This window comes from Colias philodice, chromosome 9 (genome assembly GCF_061535455.1).
Source record: "Colias philodice isolate Cphi_HAF_F1 chromosome 9, ilColPhil1 Martin Lab GWU primary, whole genome shotgun sequence".
NCBI lineage: Eukaryota > Metazoa > Arthropoda > Insecta > Lepidoptera > Pieridae > Colias > Colias philodice.
The window spans coordinates 1421468-1445664 of record NC_143094.1 but is presented as its reverse complement, the minus strand read 5'-3'; the positions used below and the strand labels follow the sequence as shown (position 1 = coordinate 1445664).

The 24197-nt window shown below is 34.7% G+C and overlaps 3 protein-coding genes and 1 long non-coding RNA gene across 6 annotated transcripts in view; 1 reads left to right on the top strand and 3 right to left on the bottom strand.

Moving 5' to 3' along the window:
- LOC149485590 (uncharacterized) overlaps positions 1 to 24197 on the bottom strand; it is a 73187-nt gene that overhangs the window by 12088 nt on the left and 36902 nt on the right. The gene's annotated exons all lie outside the window — the stretch shown is intronic.
- sni (SDR family oxidoreductase sniffer) lies at positions 2129 to 5226 on the bottom strand. Its single transcript, XM_089698839.1, has 5 exons — positions 5079 to 5226; positions 3986 to 4037; positions 3340 to 3530; positions 2888 to 3037; positions 2129 to 2468 (listed from the first exon to the last, which is right to left on the bottom strand). The coding sequence occupies exons 1-5, from the start codon at positions 5193 to 5195 to the stop codon at positions 2244 to 2246; spliced, it is 735 nt and encodes a 244-aa protein (XP_089554965.1). The 5' UTR covers positions 5196 to 5226; the 3' UTR covers positions 2129 to 2243.
- LOC149485596 (thioredoxin reductase 1, mitochondrial-like) lies at positions 4846 to 18430 on the top strand. Of its 3 annotated transcripts, XM_089698837.1 has the most exons (9): positions 4846 to 5039; positions 5840 to 5896; positions 6493 to 6713; positions 10765 to 11125; positions 11939 to 12167; positions 12650 to 12737; positions 13678 to 13928; positions 14316 to 14507; positions 17172 to 18430. In XM_089698837.1, the coding sequence occupies exons 1-9, from the start codon at positions 5027 to 5029 to the stop codon at positions 17299 to 17301; spliced, it is 1542 nt and encodes a 513-aa protein (XP_089554963.1). In that variant the 5' UTR covers positions 4846 to 5026; the 3' UTR covers positions 17302 to 18430. The 3 variants fall into 3 exon arrangements, with proteins under 3 accessions (XP_089554963.1, XP_089554964.1, XP_089554962.1); XM_089698838.1 differs by lacking the exon at positions 5840 to 5896; XM_089698836.1 differs by lacking the exons at positions 4846 to 5039; positions 5840 to 5896 and adding an exon at positions 5242 to 5425.
- LOC149485595 (matrix metalloproteinase-25-like) lies at positions 18877 to 24008 on the bottom strand. The gene is made up of 9 exons (XM_089698835.1): positions 23854 to 24008; positions 22906 to 23058; positions 22541 to 22653; positions 22178 to 22336; positions 21537 to 21808; positions 20890 to 21077; positions 20472 to 20616; positions 19754 to 20014; positions 18877 to 19330 (listed from the first exon to the last, which is right to left on the bottom strand). Exons 1-9 carry the CDS (start codon positions 23944 to 23946, stop codon positions 19179 to 19181), a joined length of 1536 nt encoding a protein of 511 aa, XP_089554961.1. The 5' UTR covers positions 23947 to 24008; the 3' UTR covers positions 18877 to 19178.

Below are 24197 nucleotides of genomic sequence, written 5' to 3'. Positions count from 1 at the left end.
TACGGGGGTTTATGTTGATGAAATTTCACGTATCTCGATGACACAATAAAAAAGTCATCGGGATACGTGAAATTCCATCAACATAAGTCTAAGTAAAAGATAAGTAATAACTTTATTACTTATATATTATACTTTTATTTTTTTAATAATTATAGTTAACTAATGTTTTTAGTGGGTTATTTCATATTTGTTACGCTTTTAGGTAGTTATGTGAATTTGATGATATGGTAGTTATTTTTTAAATGTGTCTGGCTAGATGTAAGAACCATGAAAACTGTCTGGCTCTTAAGGTAATGTCTTTTTATAGGTCCCCAAGTAACATATATAAAATTTAGCTTTTAAACTATAATGAAAGTTAGGTACTATTTTATACACCTTCACTACCTGTTTCCTGCCAAAGTAACCACAACCCAAACTTGATAGTCGCTGGTCGTTCTTATCTGTATAGGAGACATATACAGAGAAACTTTCAACTTTCCGAAAGAAAGGAAAGTCTGGCCGTCGTGGGCTCTTATATTATAAGTTTTTGTAGGAACTGCTGCGTCGGGGATCATTGGACACGCTTAATAATTTATACTGAATGCGCCGTATTACGTATAAGAAGTACTAAGGTTCACATTATTGATTATAATATTTTATATCTTTGTAGGTATATAGAAATGCATTGAAATATATATTTTGTAACAGAAATCTATAGTAAGTAGGTATATAATGTTGAAATGTCCGCCTATCTTCCAGTAATGGTGGAGAATTTCTGAGAGCAGTAGGTACCTATCTGGAAAATTATAAGCGGTTCACGTGCTTTTATTACTAGCGCCCTTCCTACGCCATAACATTTCAACCACTGAAGTTCGGCATCAGTTAAAACCTGTGTCCTATACCTATGACTAATTAATTTTATTAAAATCGGTCTATCGGTTTAGATGCAAACGCGTAGCCCGTAACTACCTAGGTAATAGACACAAAAAATTAGAACACAGCTTAGATACAAATATTAGATAACAGCTAAATGCACAGGTAAATGCGATAATAACTGTCTGTTTGTCTTGGTTTGTCTATATTACGTGTTCGTAGACTGCTGTAGCTACTAGCTCTTCTGCTAAGTCTCCTGCTTTAAAAAACATTTGCCTCTTTCCTAGGTTTATGATCCAAAAAAACTCATGACAAAATCTTATTTGGCAGCATGGCAGTGTCAAAATTTCAGCGTTGAGATATCTAGATATTGACGCGCAATATTGTGAAAAATTTGAATATGTAATAGTATAATATAATTTAAACAGTTTTGTATTTATTGTGCAAAATGTCAATTTCGATGAACTTTATGGAACTGTGTCCTCACAAAAGCACCTGCAGTAGGTTTGGTAAGCATATTATAAAACTGCCCATTTACCAATTACCTACTCTTGATACCACACTTGATACCTTTAATTGTTGAATGTTTAATTTTCAAAGGGGTATTTTCCGTGTGAATACTGCAGCCTGCAGGTTACTGGTACATAACATATTCTGTATATTATAATATTGTGGGGGTTTAGTATGCCGTATACAACTAAACAAACAAACAACGAACTATTTTCTAAATTCTAATATAAATTTCCATTCAGAATCATTTACGAATTAAATTAAATTAAGTAACTAAGCAAAACATGACATTTTTTATGTGGCCAGAGTTAGAAATTGATAATATTTTCCTTCTGATAGGATTATGTGGAAATGAAAAACATGAAGGAAGAAGTTTTAGTAGGTATATAAATTGAAACTCGTCTTCTTATATACTGATAATGGTAATTAAAGAAAGAAAAAGTTTATTCGCTTTACTATTAGCAACATAAAAAAAATATAGTCTGTGTCTGACCACGGGTCTTCTTCCAAATCAAGATTTTGGTTTAGCCGAAAAAGCTTAAAAGACACAGACAAACAGCCCTTCCCTATGTAATGTAGGTATGGATTTAAAATACTTTACGCAATCCTTAAGACCGCCAAAATCTATTTTCAGGAAAACCGCGTCCTAATCTTAGACTACATTCAGTCGCTGGAGAAATGATGAAACCTGCTGGCGAAGGTAAGGTAACGAATTAAAAATATGTAGTTATACACAAATAGAAAATGACTTTATTTCTATAATTAAGATAGTTCTTACAATAATTACTAGTAGAACAATCACCAATAAAGCTTAAATTATAATATCTTTGCCTTTTAAATTATTATTGATTTATTTTGTTTAATAATTTATTATTTTAATATTACCATGGCAACTCTGAGCCATCATATTGCAAGAATTTTCCAGTGTCGTTTTCGCCGAGTTTGTCTATGGTTGTGAAAATACCGCCGACACTGGTATCGACATCTAGCGGCGCATTTTTCCCACCCATGTCGGTTTTTACCCATCCCGGATGCATGGACGCAACGAGAATCGCATCTTTCTTTAAATCAATGCTCATTGACTTTGTTGCAGCATTTAGTGCGGCCTGAAAAATATTTTAATTAGGAATAATAATAAATGAAGAGCTGAGTACATGATTATATTCAATTTTAATTTCATTATAAGAAGAATAATTAGAGATAAATAATTCATTATTCAAGTTCAGTTTTATTCACTTTCTATTTGAATTTATCTCCTACTAGATGTCGCTGACGGTATCCTAGAAGGCGCTATCGAAATGTTTTACGAATACCGTATATACAGCGTAGGGAGTGTGGCACGGCAAATCGGTTCAGTAGTTTTTGATATTTTTTGATGCACTGTCTTAGTACTTTGTGACTATGATAGTGCTTATAATACATTATTACATAGTTGATTTCTGATAAATGTGTTCGTAATTTTTGTATATTTGTTTGTGTGTGTTAATAAACCACTTAAGTCTTTAACATCTGTACGGTTACATACCTTTGAGCATCTATACGGATAGAAGCCACCCTGATCGTTCTGTGCAATTGAGCCAAGAATAGAGCTCATGTTTATGACAGCTGCCTTCTCGGCGCCCATTGGCTTCCCGCTGTTAGCTTCCGCTGCTTGTTTCAATAATGGAACTAGAGCCTGAAATAATATACGTGTTAATGTACGTAATAATATTCTACGACAAATTCTAGTCTCTTTATTATGGTTAACAAATTGTGTTATTTTGACCATTAAGCAAAGTAGAAAATGCCCTTCAGTTTACGTTAATATTGCCATACTCATATTTTTAATTACGTAAATTTTAATGTACTATTCATTTCATAAGGATTTGGACCAGCAGCGTATATGCAGTGCCTTTGTATTGTATCACTGGTACAAGTCATGAACCGGTATTCTTCATGTTTGTCAAATACAAAATTAATTAAATTATAAATAAAAACCTTCGTCAGCATTATAGGTGCTACTGTGTTAACAGTAAGATTTTCCATTAGCTGATCAGCTTTCACCAAGTTGAGCTTTGTGAAACGCGTGGTGACACCAGCATTGTTGATCAGTAAATTGAGACCTTCCCTTCCCATGACTTTTGCTACTTGTGTAGCCACATCATCAAATTGCGAAGTATTGGTAACATCTATAAAATTTATATTTCATTATAATAATATGCAGTGTTTTTTTGAAGTGAAACTTCTTTAGGCGCTTTGAGAGTAAAATTTCAAGATCGCGTCATGGAAATACCGTCATGTCATGGAGTAAGGCGACGAAAGAAGTTTCACTTCTGACACGTGTGCTCGGCACACACGCTCTTCTTTATATTTTGCGTTTTTCCTTATACTCTAAAGTTTAAGGTATTGTTTTTATCAAATATGAATTGAACTTCTCGTACTAGGCATTCGGTTCCGCTTCCTTGACACAGAATACTTAATAATACTAACGTATCCTTGAGGCATAACGTTTAGAACGTTCTACCAGTAACCTTGTAAAAATAGGTTTAACTACTTGTACCTACGCATTGTATGGGCACTTTCTCGAAGATAGTATGTACATAAAATTAATAAAAAAGATAAAAGTTCTGTTTTTAAATATTACCTAGATTCAATATATGCAGGTTCTTATGTTCTTGGGAAATTGCTTTAAGTTCCTGAAAAAAATCAATAACAAAAACAATTAGTAGGTACAGATCGATACAAACTTAATGGCGGTTCGGAGGTTAGGTGCAGGTGCGAGTGCGGTCCCATAACGACCCGCTAATACCTAAAATTGTTTTCTACGCATCGGATCGTACGATCAACGATGTTCCGTGTTCCGAGCCGCCATTCAGTTGAATCGTACTATACAAAATAGTACGATTGATTTACATATCATGCATTTCTCAAGAAATGGGGTACAAAAACATTTTGTAATATATATTAACTACTAGCTTCCGGCTATGCACATGTAGTCAAACGTAAACCGTGCTATGCTTTTCAGGTTTCCAACTATCCCTGTACCAACATTTAACCTTACGAATTTATAATATTAGTAAGGTTATCCATGCATAATTGCATCCGAGACAAGCCGGCTAGTTTTTAATAGATTCAATTCAATACTGAAGTCAGAACAGAGAAAATCCTAAATAATTATGATAAAATATAAAACACGTATGTACATCGCGGCAAATTTTAAATAATTGCCCGCTGTCAAAATATTTCTAGTATTCTAGTAAAATACCGTTCTTAATTTGCATGGTCCGCAAGTAAGATTTGAATTTTAAAATATTATTATTATGTCTCTATTTGTATTATGATTGAGACAGATTTATCAGGATTCTTTGCTTCGTCATCTAGATGTCGATGATACGTCATCGTTTATAACGTCATTTGCCTAGTCACGATTATTCGATACTCGACGTTCCCCACTCGATTTTCGATTGTAGGTAATAGGTATAATAATTTAAGTGTTGCCACTTGCCTACATAGTCGTTTAGTCGATGACTGGTAAACGGTACTCTCAATAGTTGGGATTAGCCATCTCTTTCTTGCGTTTATCTTTACAAAAGTTAATAAATATTACAACGCAGCTTCAACTCGGACATTATATTTGATTTATAGTTGTAACGTGAAGTGCTAGTGTGATTTAAAGCAACAAAAAATGGCACCGATCGGTAAGTTTTGTTAAAATATACATTTACTTTAGTTCTTACCTCAGAAGTGTTACGACAGGTTGCGAAAACATTTTCAGCCTTATTGTTCTTGAGAACAAATTTAACCATTCCAAGACCCAGCCCTCTATTTGCGCCGGTAATCAACACGGATTTCATTGTGCAATTTTAGTTGAATTTCGTTAAAAACATAAACTTGACGTTTGAGTAAGGTTATCTACCGTTCTTGTGCAGCAGTAGCAGTGACCTTTGTATAAATAATTTTCTGTCATTTATGGAGTAACACGTCAAAATGACAATTTTTAATAATTTTCTCAAGATACGCAATATTGTGAAACCGTTAAGTAGAACTGATACATTAATTGTACTGAGCCGGCGCACATTTTCTAGTAAGTTGAAAATTATCGTAGCGTAGCCTTGAAGCAATTATCGACTAACCTCTGATGATATGACTGTGGTATTTTTCTTGTCTTGATTTTATTATTCAATCCAATTTTTATCCACCTACTTATCCGATCATCGTTCCTTTTTGTGTTTTTGCATTACATTATATTACGCCCTCATAATTATTCATTTACCATCTATTCGTTCTAGATTTTTTCAAATACATATCATAAATTGAATAATACCAGACATAACTTACATAACATCAGAATGGGTGCAGATAATGCAAATTTATTAATCTAAAATTTAACAATCATATTTGGTAGAAAAAATGCATCATACCTATTTTCCATGATAGATTTAAGCATTGCATTGTTACCAATATAATAATAGACAATTTTGGTTGACTGCACAAATAGGTTGGATGTGTTGTAGCCGTAAGACAAAGTCAATCGCTCCTTTTGTACAAGAAGAAGGTATAAAAATTATATTCACTGGAAATTTTGTGCTGTCTGCCTGTCATTGTTGTTGCACAAATAGAGCTTCTTATTGGGCATATTCTATTCACCTTTTATGTGTACTTATTATTAAGATTTTGGCGGGTTTACAGAATTTCTTAATTTTTATTAAAATATACAAGAAATATACTGATGCAATGATCTCTTATACTATCACAAATCATTACTCATTATATAAATTCCTTATATGATAATTGAAATGATTCCATTTCGCTATTGTCATCTAACCAATTATCAAGTAAACATAAAAAGGGTTTCAAAGTAGGAAGTCACACTAACTCAATTAACACTTAAAATATGACTGAATCACATATTTTTGTATCACAAACATTGTAAATAGAATCACAATTTCTAGATTCATCCATTTCATTCAATGTCAGTTCTAATCATTAATTAACATACACCTATTTAAGTGGGTCATTTTCCTCATTATATTATATTGTTCTTTTTGTAATTTGCACATTACAACCTACACTTGGTCACCTACAGGACCGAGTTAACTGTGTGCGTTATAACGTTGCTTTATACTTCATGGGTACATAATGCAATTGTAGATGGGGCGTATGATTATGACTTGGCGGTCATTGGTGGTGGCTCGGGAGGGCTGGCATGCGCTAAGGAAGCAGTGAACCGGGGCGCTCGCGTGGCCGTGTTAGATTACGTTACCCCGTCGCCTCAGGGGACGAAATGGGGGCTCGGAGGAACGTGCGTCAATGTGGGATGCATACCGAAGAAGTTGATGCATCAAGCTGCACTACTTGGAGAGAGCATACATGTGAGTATATTTTATATTACATGTTTGATGCCTGTCAGATTACTGTAAATAATCTACAGTTTTGTGGCCAATTTAACAAGGCGGCGACCCTTTTGTTATTTTATTGCCTCATTAAATTTTTAGTGTGATTACATGATAGGAATGATTGAAGTGTGTTATCATTTAACACATATTTTTAATACAAAACATTTTAACTGTTATTAATCCGATAAAAATAATGAAATATTTAGTACAAATAAATTAGATATTTTGTAAAATATCACTTTAATTACCTCCAAAATATAATGGGATCATAGACATAGATAGAATCTTTGTCATACAGTTTTGAGATTATATCATCAATAACATTCATAAATAACACTGCAATTATCTTCATAAGTGAATGTAACTGAAAGTGGATTGATAATATAATATAGAATTTATTTCAATAATCTATATATTTTATATCATGTATAGACTAGATAAGATTGTGTATCCTGCTAGACATCTATAAATAGACAATCTTATAGGTCATCACTATTAAAAAAAGTAATTTAATCAATCTTATTGACTACTAATTTAACTAATATGAAATGGCTATGATGCATAACACATGTATATTCTTGTCATGTCTTTCCTTGTTCCAACACTATCCTGTTGATCCTGAACTCAAATTATGTACAAGGAAATGTACTGTAATACCATTTACCTTACATTTTCGGCTGACCGGTTGGCTTGGTTGGTAGTGGCCCTGCCTTTCAACCCAGAGGTTGTGGGTTTGATTCCCACCTGGAGCAAATATTTGTGCGATGAAATTATCTATATAAGTCTTTAATTAAAATTATATAGGCATATGTTTATTAGCCATCTGGTTACCATAACACAAACAAAACCTTAGTTGGCGTCAGATCGCGCCATGTGTGAAAATTGTCCTGATTTATTTATGTTTTTCATTAATTCATGTAAATATATCCTATAAAGTCAAGTACTTAAAGAGAAAGTTTGAATTTCAAACTGGTTGAGTTTAATTCATATATAATTTAAATAAAATAACATTAACTATCAGTTTAATACAATAAAATATGTAGTTTATGTTAATCTAGTAATTTTTGAAGGTTAGATAATTGATAAGATAAAAAATACAATATTTCAATATAATTGTTTGCTTATAGGACTTGGTAAGTGCATTGAACCTCAATCCCTCCTGTCCGATCCTTCCCTGATTCCTGGATTCCTTATATCTGGTAACGCATTTCTTTATGATACATAGTCTAGTCACTAGTGTGTCTAGTTAATACCCTAGCCTAGTTTCGAATTTACTATTAAAAATATTCGGCACATAATTGAGTAATTAATTTTATCCAGTAAATGATGTTTTATTGCTACTTGCAACCCTATTTTCATCTCTAAATCGGGTAATACTTGTACAGTGTACACACCTATAAAGTTTTTCTCGTAATTTCATAATTCACGATGCAATACTGTAAAAACTATCATTCTTTTATTACTAAAAAAGAGGTCAGGCAATAGTAATTTTGATAAAAGCGTATAACAATTCGACTTTATCTATCGTTTCAATGTATTAGCAATGTAGTATTATGGTAGTTTTAACGACTTAATCACAAGGTGATGTCAGTTGCGGGGTTCAGCATAGGTTTTGTTTATCTATTCGGAATAGCAGTGTTTGAAATTTACCATATGCTTTCCAATATTATAAAATCTATACATTAATTCATTGACTATTTTAGTTAACTAAACTCACAATAGCTTAAATTTAAAAGATGGTCAATAATTTCCGAGCGATGTTTTGTAGGTAACATTCATTCATTCCTTATTACATGGCAGTTATGTTCATAGTCTGTTGTGTACGCTCATTACAAAACTCTGCCCATACAGTTATACACGCACGTAGGCAGAGTTATGCTTTGGACAATTTTTGATCACGATTGTTAGTCTAGTTGCTTATTGTAAATTAAAGTAACAGTTACACTGTCTATCTATTCAGTTTTGTTATTGGAATACATATTGTCTTTCCACTTTGAATGCATATATACCTAATTATATATATATTATTGGGGGTGTGGAAAATTCCATGATGAAATTTCTATGAAGTGAACATATTGTTAACGTACAATAGAAGAATGAGAACGGAAAATAAAACGACGCATGGTTATATTATACAAGATACATAATTATGGGTACTAATTAACATAATGTCTATTATATAAGTAGGTGTATGTTTTATTATATGTACCTGTCTGATAAATAAATGTAAGTCACAATTTGGAACTGTAGTGGGAGTAAGTATTTGAAAATAAATATTGTTGTCTGCGATGAAAAATGTTTTCTAAGTTTCTAAAATTAACCCAACTTTAAAGTGAAACATACTATAACATGTAACTTATTTTTACACGCTTTATATTAGCTTCACCTGTATGTTTGTAACCGACTTCTTTGGGCGCGATTTTGATCCACTTTAAACGGCCAGATTTCGTTCAAACTTTGTAGATTTAATGAGGACCGATGACAATACGAATACACTAATTTGATAAAAATTTTCTATTTTTTAGTTCGGCTTTCTATAAAAAGCGTGTTTTTTAGTTTTTTTTAAACTATTATTATTTAACTCCCGACCTTCATGAGAGCGTCGCGTCGGTAAATAATAAATAAGGTATAATGTGTTGTGCTTGTAATTTTATCTCCATCATATTGGATTTACGATCTGTATTTTATAACTAATTAAAATACTTGTTTGACTACTAATGAGAAGTCTTGCTCATGATATTTAAATCTTTAATTGGATGTAAATATAAAGTTTTAATTAAAAATACTGTAGCAATATTTTAAAAACATTTTGCCATTTGTTATGCATCACTGGCTAGTTTGTAAAGCAATTTTGTTAAATATGTAACTATTTTTAATATTGTGTAATAGAAAATTGCAGTGATATTTATGTGACGTGTGATTCTCTAAGAGCTAGCGCGCACGAGCAACTTTGTCTCCGCAACTATTTTGTCTCTCCACCCATGGGCTAGTATGAAAGTGCGCGCACGTAGCGACGCAACTCCCCATACAATTGATGGGAGAGACAAAATAGTTGCGGAGACAAAGTTGCTGGTGCGCGCTAGCTCACACTTGATAATTCATCTTACGTTTCGGTCCAACGTCATCTATATATTAATACTAGCGGTCCGCCCCGGCTTCGCCCGTGGTACATATTTCGCAATAAAAGGTAGCCTTCTTTCTCAGGGTCTAAAGATTATCTGTGCCAAATTGCATCGAAATCGGGCCAGTAGTTTATGCGTGAAAACTATATATACAAACCCTTCCTCTTTATAATATGTATTAGTATAGATATAGAGCTTTAGAGTTTGTTTGTTTGCTAGAACACGCTAATCTTAGAAACCACGAGTCAGATTTGAAAAATTATTTCAATGTTACATAGATTTATCAAGTCTATAGGCAATAATATATTATTAGGCTAAGATCAATAGGAGCAGAGAAATGCGGGTATGTATAATGTATGGGAGTTTTACTTTTTGGATTAACCGGAAAATTGTCTTTTTTTTTTTAAATGTCATGAATTTGGTAACTCATTATTTAATTGAGTGTTCGAAGTTTCCGCAACAATGCAGATATTATTTGTTTGAATTTAAAGAGGAAGTATTGAATGGGAAATCCATTTACAAATTGAAACTGTGAACGGTTTTCAATTTCGTATGCTTTACTATTTGAAATATAGGAGATCTTAATCATAATGGTATATTTTTAGAATCACTTGCATAAACGAACAAAACTGTTGTACGGATAGAAACAACATGCAACATAATAATATCATAATTACGACACATAATGAGAAGCAGCTGTTTTTTATGTTGCATATTAAACCATCTAAAATGAGCTTGCAAATAATTTGTAATTATTGGCTTTTAAAGTAAGATTTTTCTCAAAGCTTTGATGTATTTGCATCTCTTAATGTTTTGAACACAGCATCCCTATAAGACGTTTAAGAAATTAGAAAAAAAATTTGTTACGAAAAAGTTATATTAAATATCCGCTCTTCTATTTCCAGGAAGCGGTAGCGTACGGCTGGCAAGTGCCCGCCCTAGACCAGATCAAAATCAACTGGGCGGCCCTCACAGAGTCCGTCCAGAACCACATTAAATCTGTCAACTGGGTGACCAGAGTCGACTTGAGAGACAAGAAGATCGAATACATCAATGGGCTAGGCGAGTTCAAGGATCCCCACACAATAATTGCGACTATGAAGAATGGTAGCAAGAAGGAATTGACAGCGAAGAATATTGTGATCGCGGTTGGTGGCAGACCCCACTATCCGGATATTCCTGGAGCGTTAGAGTACTGCATAAGCAGCGATGATATCTTCAGTTTAGGACACCCGCCTGGCAAGACCCTAGTGGTTGGGGCTGGATGTAAGTATCTAAATATACACATAACTGTTTTTATTTAAAACTAGGTGAATAGATTTTTTTTTGAGAATTATCATTTAAGTACTATATTCTTATGGTAACTACTTGAGGTAATTCACTCCATCTTTGAACATCTTGAAAATGTGCTCTATATGCTACAATATGCTCTTATTGATGCATTCTTAAAGAAAGTGAATCCTTATAAGCTAACTTTCTCGGTCCAGTTAAGACATTTTCTTAGAAATTACTAATTAAAGAATAAGGCCATTGTAACATTTACGCATGCTTCAATTATTTTCTGTAATGTTTAATTTTTTTTATTGTAAACTTAAGTATTATCTTTTTAGAAATATCTTACAACTGATAAAATTTTATCGATTTTTTGTTTTTGTTAAGTTTTATTGCAGTTGATTATTAATTATTATGTAACTACAAATTGTTCCAATTAATACAAGCTGTAATTTTGTGAGTCATATTTTATTCAATTTAAAAGCTGTGAAAAGTAACAACCATTTAATTGATTGATTACGACGAAGAACACACAACATTTTTTTTAAATATATTTTCTAGACTAACGAAGATGAACACACTGGGATTGTTAATTTTTTTTCTCTGAATTATCATCTCACAAAAAAAAGACGTGTGGCACTCGGGGACTGCCGCGGTAAAGCTATTGCATAAGCATAGCATGCCTTCAAGCCACACCTCCGCGCCCGTCGGAGTGGGGAGCGTGAGGTTTTTTCGTTAGGGAATTTCTCGATTCGGTCCCCGCGCTCAAGTCCCGCGATAGAAGCTAAAAATCTTAATTTTTTCCAGACATTGGCCTTGAGTGCGCCGGTTTCCTCAACTCCCTGGGCTTCCCGGCCACAGTGCTGATCCGTTCTGTACCCCTCCGCGGGTTCGACCAGCAGATGGCGCAGATGGTCACCAACGAGATGGAGACCAAGGGTGTGAAGCTGCAGCACAAGTGTGTGCCCGTCTCGGTGGAGAAGCTAGAGACGGGACAGTTGAAGGCCAAGTGGCTGAACACGGAGACGCAGGAACAGTGAGTCTTAACCTAGTTGTGCTAAAGCATATTAAACGTAGTCTGTTATATTCAGCTACGTTAAGAATTGAAATATAAATTTGCTAACATTTTAATTTACTGGTTTAGGCTACTTGTTATAAAGATAAACATTCTTCGTTTTTTCTAAGTTAATACACTTGTTAAAAATAGTGGCAACATTTTGTGTATCATACTATATATATACTTCAAACAAAAATAATAATAAAAATGTTGTGTGGTTTTATGAAACCACGGTAAAAGTGAAACTGTTCGAACGGTTCCGAACACTGCTTTGTGTAGCGCATGTCGCGTGACGGTCGGCTGCCGAGTAGGTATACCTACTCGGCAGCCGCGATACACGCGACATGCGCTACACAGACCAAAAAGTTTGAGACGATGTAATAAAAGTTTCACTTTAAAATACTCCAGCTGTATAATATACAAGTAACAAATTATAATGTTATAACTTTTATCAATTCCAGAAGCGAAGACGTGTTCGACACAGTGTTAATAGCGACTGGACGTTACGCGCTAACTAAACAACTTAACTTGGATGCGGCTGGTGTTAACGTGAGTTCGAATATTTATAAAATTATTAAATAATTAATTTAAGACACTTTTCATACACATAAAATTCATATGGGGATACAGGATATTCATTCAAGTTACAATGCGTTCAAAGTCTCTTTTAGAAGCACTTTTACTTCATGCTATCCCCTTTTAGAAGAACATTCGAATCATGTTTCCACCCATTGGGAAAATAGTTAACAACACAAAATAGTCAGCATGCAAATATGTATAGTAGAGTCATTTTAATAGGCAACATTTGATAGTTCAACAAAATTCAACAACGTAACCTAGTAACGACGACATAGAATAACATGATATTTCGTTCTGTTAGATCTGCACATTTGTTTAACTTTTTTCAATTACGATTACATATTTAATAATATAAAAATGAATCCCAAAATGTGTTGGTAAGCGCATAACTTGAGAACGGCTGAACCGATTTCGATAATTCTTTTTTTATTATTATATTCCTTGAAGTATGAGGATGGTTCTTATGTAGAGAAAACGTAAATATGTACCACGGGCGAAGCCGGGGCGGACCGCTAGTTTATAATAATAATGACCGATACAAGTAATGAGATACAAGTAAGATTTCATTTTACTGATAAACCATTCTAAACATAATAAACAATTTCTGAATTGAATAACTGACGTCGCTACAATTTTGTGTCAATAAACCTTTTTTTTTTAACCAGAGATGTTACTCTAAAAATCGAGATCTGACATCTAGAATCGAATGCATTGATTACTTGTGAATAAAAATCATCATAAATTAATAAATTATAAGTATTGATTAATTCACTTTAATCGATATTTTTAAGCAGGTTACCTCTCTTCGAAGATAAAATTGATAGACGTCAAATGTTGCCTATTAAATTGGCTCGACAATAATTTCAAATCTGTGGAAATCCAATCTAATACAAACATCGAACACTTCCAGTGCCTCTCAGAGAACGGCAAGATCATAGCTGAAACGGAACAAACGAACGTGCCCCACATCTACGCAGTAGGTGATGTTCTCGAAGGTCGACCAGAACTGACTCCAGTGGCCATACATGCTGGTCGCTTACTGGCTCGCAGGCTGTTCGGTGACTCCACCCAGCAGATGGACTATGATAATATAGCCACTACAATCTTCACACCGCTAGAGTATGGTTGCGTTGGACTCAGCGAGGAGACCGCTGTGCAGAGGTGGGTTGGATATATGATAGGAGTTTTACTGGATGTGTTCGAAGGTACCAGAACTCTCTAGTGGAAATCCGCTATGCTGGCCGTTTTCTTTTAAATAAAAAAAGAGCGTGTCCAGCACATGTGTCAGAAGTGGAAGTGGTACTTTGGCAAGATTCAAAGATACCAAAATCGTCGTCTTACTCCATGACGTGACTGTATTGCCATGACGCGACCGTGAAATTTAACTCTAAGAAGTTTCACTTCAAAAAAGTGAAAAATATGTCAAAAATAAATGTTATTTTAAAGTGTAATATAGCAATTATTATTTATTACTTATTTGTTAATTGAACGATGTGCCCTATTAACTTGTAAAATTTGTTGCTAATTGATACATATCTGTGTTTGCAGACACGGCGCGGACAACATCGAAGTATACCACGCGTACTACAAGCCGACCGAGTTCTTCATACCGCAGCGCAACATCCGCAACTGCTACCTGAAGGCGGTGTCGCTACGTGAGGCCCCGCAGCGTGTGCTCGGCCTGCACTTCGTGGGGCCCGTCGCCGGGGAGGTCATACAGGGCTTCGCTGCGGCTGTCAAGTGAGTGTACCGCTTTAGCTATACTGTGCTATCGAGCGGCTTGTATACGTAGTCTGAATACAGGGTTAGTTTTCAATGACCAGCCAAAATTTAAAATTAAGATCTAGATATGAAACCAAAGGTACATTTGAAATATTATTGTCGAAAAAAAAATAATAGCATTCATTTGAAAATGTCTTAAAAATTTCCTAAATCGTAAACACGCGATAAGTTCAACGACCTCGACGCAAGTGTCGGAGCGTCCCCCGCGCGCGGGGTGGGGGTGCGCCGGCGTCTTATTGAGAATCAATCACTTGTGTGCGTGCGCGCATCGCCAAATTAATGTGTGCTAACTTCTACCTATCTAGGTTGTTGAAATGAATTGTGCTTTTGTGATGTCCACACGTTCGTTCGTTTTAAGTGGCGGACAGGAATGAAATCTAATTTAAAAAAAAAGGTTTTTTTTTTTCAATTAGATCGAAAATGTTATCGATTCTGAACCATTTCTGAAAATTTGGCCGGTCATTGAAAACTAACCCTGTATAGTCATAATATCACTTATAAGTGATAAAGCCGCCATCTGTGCTGTGTCTTCTTTTAGCCTAAGTTTTCTTTTTGTATTTTTATTTGATGGTAGTATAATAAAGTATTTTAATAAATAAATAAATAGCGCGGCATATGCAGTGGACACGGACCACTGCGGCGTATATGCAGGGTATAAGGTGTGTCGATATAACGACATGTACAATTTTTATATGACGGAAGAAGGGCCCCAAAGGCTATTTTTAAAAGAGTGACGTCAGCAATTCTGACGTCACCATCATCAGGGCAGGCGCTCATACTCGAAGTAGAACGCCCGTGGGTATTTTTACTGCCTTTTTAATCTACGTCGAAATTATAGAGAGAGCTCCGTACGCTCTGACAGCCGGCGAGTGAATGTGTCCTGTGCCGTCGGGCGCTCGTATTTAAAGCGAACCATGACTCACAAGAATTAGTTTGAGTGTTGCCACTCGAATTTTTACAATGAATTTTCATCAGTTTTAACAAACATTAATTATTTCGTTAATTTAATTGTTTCATTAGTGGTTGATTAATGAATCAACCACTTATTTAAAAAGATCAAAGTAAACTTTAGCTAGTTATAATTATTTAGTAGTTTGAGGGTAGTCGTTTATCGTCGTTGCGCCGACACGGCCATACTGACAGGCGGTGCGCGCTCTGCACCAGCCTCGTTGTAAATGTCTGTAACAATGCCAAGCAGGTCACCAATGCTCTGGACCGACCAAGTGAAATCTGCTATAGGAATTTGTTTATCAGACTGCACCAGACAGTCTAGTAACAGGTTCTCGGAGAGTCTCGAAGGTTCTCGTAGATTTCTCGGAGGGTCTCGTAGTTTCTCGGAGGTTTTCGAAGGTTCTCGTAGATTTTAAGTCTAACACGGCCATATTGACAATCGTACGTCCTCGTAAGCCTTTTCTCGTATTACAACACTACGGTAGTTCATCTCAGGATTTCAAAAACACACTGCCTCGGCCACACTGACCTTTCAGAATACTGAACACTCCACATGACAGACACAGTCCGTTCGCGTATCATGTGATCAACACCTACTCATTTGTGATATAGGCAGATTCTCGAAGGTTCTCGTAGATTTCTCGGAGGTTCTCGTAGATTTCTCGGAGGTTCTCGTAGATTTATGCTTATCACAAAGAGAGGCGCAGCTCAGATAACACACACAATTCCTTCGATGAACTACACTCCCGTTACAATAATCCACGTAACAAACTTTTACTTTACACAACGCACGAAAAAACACAAACGCCAGTATGCCGTTACAAAACTACGTTAACGTTTAACATTTAAAAAGAGAGAGCTTGAATTCTATCCAACTTCTGATGACGGAAGAAGGGCCCCAAAGGCTATTTTTAAAAGAGTGACGTCAGCAATTCTGACGTCACCATCATCAGGGCAGGCGCTCATACTCGAAGTAGAACGCCCGTGGGTATTTTTACTGCCTTTTTAATCTACGTCGAAATTATAGAGAGAGCTCCGTACGCTCTGACAGCCGGCGAGTGAATGTGTCCTGTGCCGTCGGGCGCTCGTATTTAAAGCGAACCATGACTCACAAGAATTAGTTTGAGTGTTGCCACTCGAATTTTTACAATGAATTTTCATCAGTTTTAACAAACATTAATTATTTCGTTAATTTAATTGTTTCATTAGTGGTTGATTAATGAATCAACCACTTATTTAAAAAGATCAAAGTAAACTTTAGCTAGTTATAATTATTTAGTAGTTTGAGGGTAGTCGTTTATCGTCGTTGCGCCGACATATACATTCTGCTTTATTTATACTGTGGTGCAAAATAATGAGAGATGGCGTAGTGTGTAAGCAGTTTAGAGTACACAAGTAGTGTGTGGTAGGATAATGCAGGCGTTACGCAAGGTAATAATATATCGTATAAGTACCTAGTACTAATGTCGTCACCAAGCCGGAACAGGCGTTGTCGAAAACCGTACCGTTAACTTGTTCCTTAATTGTATAGAAGGTATAACAATGCACAAAAAAAATTATAATACCAAAAAGGAGAAAATTTTAATTGTAATGTCTCTTGAACACAGTTTATGAGACAGACAGACGTTTCAATACATATTATCTAAACATTCATGATAATTCCACTTCCAGATGCGGCATCACAATGGAGCAACTGATGAACACAGTAGGCATTCACCCGACAGTAGCCGAAGAGTTCACACGTCTGAACATAACCAAGCGCTCCGGGAAGGACCCCAACCCGGCATCTTGCTGCAGCTAGGCAACCACGCACAGTGGGACAGACTGTCCACAGAATATATATACACAGATAATAAATAGTAAATTATAAAATCACTGTACACAGATATAGTATGTTTCAAAGTTAATGGCGGCTCGGAGCATCGTACGATCAGATGGTCAAAAACAATGTTAGGTATTAGCGTTGACCTGTGCCACCTGTGCGCACTTGCACCTAACTTCCGAACCGCCATTAAGTTTGAATCGAACTGTAATAAATAGTAAATTATAATTGCATTACTGTATACACGTTAAACAGATAATAAATAGTAAAATATAGTTACATCACTGCGTTTCATACTTTTAGCGGACTCGATTTTATTGATTGGTGGATGGTGGGGTTCTTAATGCTTCTTAATTTAATATGAAAATAATACTTACGGACGTATAACTTAAAAGATCGGAATTATGTAGGAAAATGTTTTAATTGATATTATGTTTTGTGGGTTATTAATAAATTGATGTTTTTTCTATTCTATTGTTATCAAAATATATTAGCATCATTTTTTTTGTTTTAATGAGAATGCAAGACATTATAATTTTGTCAATGATCCCACTGTGCATTTCGATTTTAATTTATGCACCCTCGCACATTAAGTATTACAGTAAAAATAATGTTTACAATTTTCACGATTACTTGTTGTAGAATAGATAGTTATGGGCATTTATAAATTAACTAAAATTATAACAAAAGACATGTTTATAAAGTTTATATAAGATGACTTTAAAAGTTTCGGTGCTCACACCTTGCCTTTGTTTTATAGTACAAAAGATCCCCGTTATTTTGTAGTGACGTCATGAATGACAGTTTTGGCGCCAAACGTCATGTTTTGCACAGATTCATAATTAAAAATATTAACGTTGTAATGTATAACATGGTCAGTTTGTAATGGTCTTTAAATATGTATTTAAAATTATAAATCATTAACAAAAATATTGTAGTTGTTATAAATGACGTCATATGTTAATGTCGAACAATATTGCACTCAGTATTATATTTGTATTGTCTGTTCCCCGCATTCGATGTCACATTCCGGCTGCGAGTGCGCGCCGATAACGATTTCTTATTCATGTGATTTTAATTTGTACCATAATAAAGTGATATATTTTTATGTTTGTCTTTTATTTACTGTTTCCTACCTTTTTTGATTGATAAAACCGAACAAAAATATTAATATTGCTTTATAACTTACATATTGCAAATGATTTGTTTAAAAGGGTAATTACTTGCACATTACATAAGATATATGTAATATCTGGATATATCAGTAAGGGCCGATTTTTCAATGCTTGGATAAAACTTATTCGTCGAATAATGTATAAAACTACCATTTTAAAGACGTATTCTAATTGCCCGTATATTTGACAGTTTACGTGACATTTTAATATTATTTCGTAATACTTTATTGGACGGATAAGTTTTATCCAAGCATTGAAAAATCGGCCCTAAGATCACAAATTTTCATATAATATTGTTTTTCATATAAGAAAGTTTTTACTATTTATTAAAACGAGCCTAATTTAAATAAGGAGTGGTTGAAATAAAATCAATCAAAACTTAATTAATATTTTATTAACAACATAATATTATACGTAACAAATTAAAGCAATTTACATAATAAACCTTACATGGATTAAAAATAGCTTATATTATTTTTGGTAACACCTAGCACCATAGAGTTACACAAGCTTGTATATAACCATGTATAACGTGTCTATAACGCCACAACTTTTTCACGGTAAACAGATAAGAACGGTAGCTATACTTTGTACAAAATATAACGTTCGTTTTAGTCAACCGTTTCGAACGTTTAGTTAGAAAGTTTCCGTACTGATTATAATTCTGATTACTGTGGTTGTCTATGGTTCATCATTAGTGATGTACCGCGACATTTCTGGCGTAGGGTCACAGGGGAACCAGATTTGTGCTGTAGGTAGCGGGTAGTACTCATGCGCTTGGACTAGTCTGTCGTCGAAGCGCCAGAAACGAGGCCCGCGGAAGAAGTAGGTATCTGTAAGAAATGAGAAAATTGGCTCAAGTGAAGTATTTTAACAATTTTAACGTGTGTACTGTGTAAAGTATATTTTAACGTGTGTATGTTATTTCATTTTTGATGGTATTTCCCATGTCCTTTCTGTAAATTAGATTTAAAGCAAACTGAAAATAGCTGTTTTAGAAATATCAAGCAAAATTCGTAATCCATACTTAATATAAAACTTTGCCTGCCTGTTACACTTAAACCACTTAACTAATTTTGATGAAATTTGAAAGCACTTAGGGCAGGACGAATCACGAAACTGATCAGGCAGAAGGTTTATTTACGTAACGAAGTGCAAATTTTATTCTTTAAAAAAAATGTACGTAACACTGCACTTCGGTCAGTACAAAATATATAAACGCAACTATTTTCTTCAAATTATAAAAAAAATCTCACCGCCTTTCCATACAATGGCTGCATCAACAGGATAAGGCACTTTCCTCCACGCAGACATTTCTTTAGGATATCCCTTGTCCATAAGCCTTGTTTCTTCATCAAATCTCCAAAACCTTTCATCCTCAATTAAATAGGTCTTATTATTGTAATCTGATATAAATACTGAGGTTAATTCAGCTACGTGTTGTGGAATCGAGTATTCCGTTATTCTCCCGCGCTTTATTAAACGGAAGCGGGAACTAAACTCCCAGTAGCTGCGACCTTAAGAAATAGAAATACATATTGTTTAATATTTATGTGTTACTAGATTTCCGCCCGCGGCTTCGCCCGCGTTTTCAAAGAAAAACCCGAATAGATCCCGTTCCCGTGGGATTTCCGGGATAAAACCAATGTGTTAATCCAAGTTACCGTCTATATGTGTGCTGAATTTCATTGTAATCGGTTCAGTAGTATTTGCGTGAAAGAGTAACACACACACATCCTCACAAACTTTCGTATTTATAATAATTACTAGTAGGATTCTGCTTCATATAAGCTACATTGCTTTTGCATGAAAAAGTAACAAATATACATCCATGAGTTTCCGTGCGCCATACTTACAAACTTTCTGGTTTATAATAGTAGCAGGTTATGAATTTAAATTATTTTTGGCGCCAAAAATTTAATGATCTCACTCAATATGGAAAGCAAAGCAATAAATTAATAATTTGAATCTTACTCCAAAATATAACAATATGTCCATTCCGTTTCTCGTAAATAGTTTTGATAACGCCAATGTACTTCGGCAGACCAATGAATACGTCGTGAAACCGCTTGGGATATCCTTCTAGTATCATTTTTCTGTCCGATAACACCCACATCCACTATAAATAAAATTAAGATATATTTTAGAAAACCTTCAAATGAAAAAAGTAGTCGTATGGTTACAATAAAATAATAATATAATATAAGAATTAAATATTTTATTAGAATTTTCAATAACAACGTTATTTTCCTACTAACGTCTACTGCTTCTAGGTACTTTTACAAAGTTTTCATTTTAAGACAATTTCTACGATTATATTCAAATGTTTTGGGATTGAAATCAGGCTTGTAAATTGTTTAGTTTTAGAAAGTACGCAAATTAAACTACCCACCTCCTCCTCAAACACGAAAATCTTGCCCTGTATAACCTGTATCGTGTCATAATTCGTGAAGCACAGATCCGGTATGTCATCTTCATCGCTATCTGCTTTCGTGAAGCGCGGCACTAAAGACGACCTCGTTTGAACCGCCTCTGTTGTTTCCTCTGACTCCTCTGCTGAATGCTCGTTGTTTATTGATGCTAAAAATGTTAATTGTAATTATGATAATGCGAGAGTTTCATGGATTTGCTCCTGATTGAAAATGCTGATCATGTTTTATTATTCTCGCGTTTTATTTTTAAACATTGAAAAGAGTAAAGATTTATTATTTCAGTTACCTACTTACGATGTCAAGTTATAATCAAACGATCAATTATAAGGTTTAAAAAAAAGAAATATTTTATTATTTCATGACTGTGTCTACGAATATTTTATTTGCGCAAGTAAAGTTTGCATGCGCGTAAACTAGAATAACTACAGCATATATATGCAGAGAAAATCGATCAGTGGTACACGAAAAATATTTCTTCTTATACTTACCAGTATAAATACGATTCTCAAATGAATTATTTATGCTTTAGAGCCTTTAGATACATGGCTTTTTCCTGGAGGCATTCTTACTCTATCCAAAACACATAACATCTCTATGAAACACTCACAATACAACTCCTGCATCCCCAAAATATCGTCTTCATGTAACTTCTCAACAGGGACCTGGTAATACGGGTACATAACAGACGCCTTAACATTCGAGTGTGACAACCCTAGCGCATGGCCTATCTCATGTACGGCGACTGCGAAGAAATCAGTGACGTCATCGTCTTCCTCGTCAGGGTTGTCGCCCCAGAACTCGTCGTCATCGAAGTGCATCGCGCCGTGGGGAGGAGGGAACGCGTGGGCCACCACTCGGCCCGGGCCGTCGAAGGGAAACCTATAAGATGGAAAGGGCTTTGAGTTTGTTAGAGAAGGTTAAAGAGAAAGATAGTTGAAATATTAAAAATGTACTTCCTAGTTGAAATACTCTTGTTATGATGATAGCGTTGATGAATCGAATTGAACTATTATGACAACGTAAAAAAAGTTCAGCAACTTAAGCAGGCAATATTATAAGCTTAATGATTTTTTTTAATGTTTAAAATTAACTGTCCCTTTCTTCTGTACTTTATAATCCAGTAAATACATTAAATACGATTGGATATCATTTAGGCTCTCCATTAAATAAGCCGATTAAGCAGCGATAACGGATAATGTTTCAAGAAATAACAATCTACCCAATTTTATTAATGCTAAACTAACTCACCCATCCCCATGGTCCCTGCTAACAAAAGAAACCTGTATATCAGGCTTGGAATCATGTCGTAGGAAGGTGAGCCCCCCGTGCGGCGCCCACACTGCCAGACCTGCTTCCATGATAGCTTCTACTCGAGATTTCTCTAACGTACTCGATCCGTTTAATACACTGGAAAATAGTAATGTGTATTTTAAGAGTAATACATTTTACAACAACTCAATTCCCGTGTAGTTATAAAAATCATTGAACGAAATCCTAGTCGCAAACTAGGCGAGATGAAACGGTAGGTAAATACATAAAGCGTTTTTGCCACGATTCTTTAAATCAATTTAGAAATTAATTTTTTTTTAAATAATAGATATTATTTTTTACCTATAAGTAATGGTCTTCTTGTCCCAACCTTGCTGGAGGATGTATCGTTTATTCCGATGTGATTTATTGTTAGGAAGGATATCTTTTACACCGCATCTTTTCCTTCGAAATAGCTGAAACATATAAATGATAAATCTCTTGACTCTTTAGTAGTGTTAGTTAGCCTTTTAGCCAAATTAGAATTAAAAAGCTTGGTGACAAAATTTACGAAAATTACTTATTAATTTTCGTAAATTTGTGTCACCGGATTAATAATTTAAAAGAGTTGTTCTATCACCAAGCATTGATACCGTTAAACGGCAATAAAGAGGCAAGTCTATATACTTATTACCATTTACGTACTTAATTTCTCGGATATATCTTACTTTTACTGTCGCTTCGTCTATTTCCCCGGTCGGCGATAAGCCCGCGAAAGTTTGCATTTTCCGGACTCCCTCCATGATCGCCTGTTTTGTATACGTGAAGTCAATGCCTTTTTCTCTTTCGGGAAGGTAGCCATAACGCGTCAGAAATTCGCGCTGAAGATTTAATTTGTGTTTTCAGTATCGGATTATTGCATGCAAATTATGTACATTCTACTTAGGTACTTTTAAGGGTAGATAGATACTTTTATTGTGAGGAAAATAATTTATGGAAATTTAGGGGAACCTAAGCTTTTATCGAGTGATTTATAAATCCTGTTTATTCGATGCCTAACCAAATTTAAATAAAAATGAATTATTAAAGCTTTTTATTGCTCACAAAGAATTGACCTCAAAATAGATAACATAGCCAGGCTATTTCCTATTTTTAAAGTGAAACTTTTTTTACATCGTCTCAAACTTTTTGGTCTGTGTAGACTGTAGCGCATGTCGCGTGACGGTCGGCTGCCGAGTAGGTATAAAGCAGTGTTCGGAACCGTACGATAATTATTATCGTACAAATACGATAATTTATTTTGTGCCTAAGTTTCACTTTTACCGTGGTTTCATAAAACCACACAACATTTTTTAAATCGTTTAAAACATATTGAATTAATATTGAATTGAGGCTAAATATACTTTAGCCCTAAGCTTAGGCTCAAGAACTAGACTAGAGAGACTTAGAACTAGATTCGAGCCTTAGATTTGCTTTGCGATTTTGGTTATAGTGCTATTTTACTAAATGCATTATTAGTAGTACTAGGTAAGCAGTAGGAGCTTTTATACGAACATTAGCTTATAATACAAAAAAAATCTATATTCGAAAAAAAAAACACAAAATAGGTTAGAAAACAAAACTTTTTGTTGATTTTAAAAAATTAGGCCAATCGATAACCCATAGATAACACTGACCACAGATTGCACAGATGGCGCACTTTCTTCCCGAAATATAGTCCGGCAAGTCACTGAACTATACAAAAACCACAGCACCACGTACGTTTTCATGATGACCAAGAAACTAAATGACGATACATTGAATACAACTTGAACTTTGACTGCAGATAATATTAAATAAATAAAACAATGTTAACGCCCTGACGGATATGAGTAATAACTCTTGAAATGCGCGGAAATGCAAATTTTAATGATTTATCGGTTAATTAAATTAGCCATGATGAGGACTAAACAGGAACTTTAATTGTGTTCCTACATAATTAAGGCTATTCTGTCTCGCCTTATCATATTCGTGGACAGCA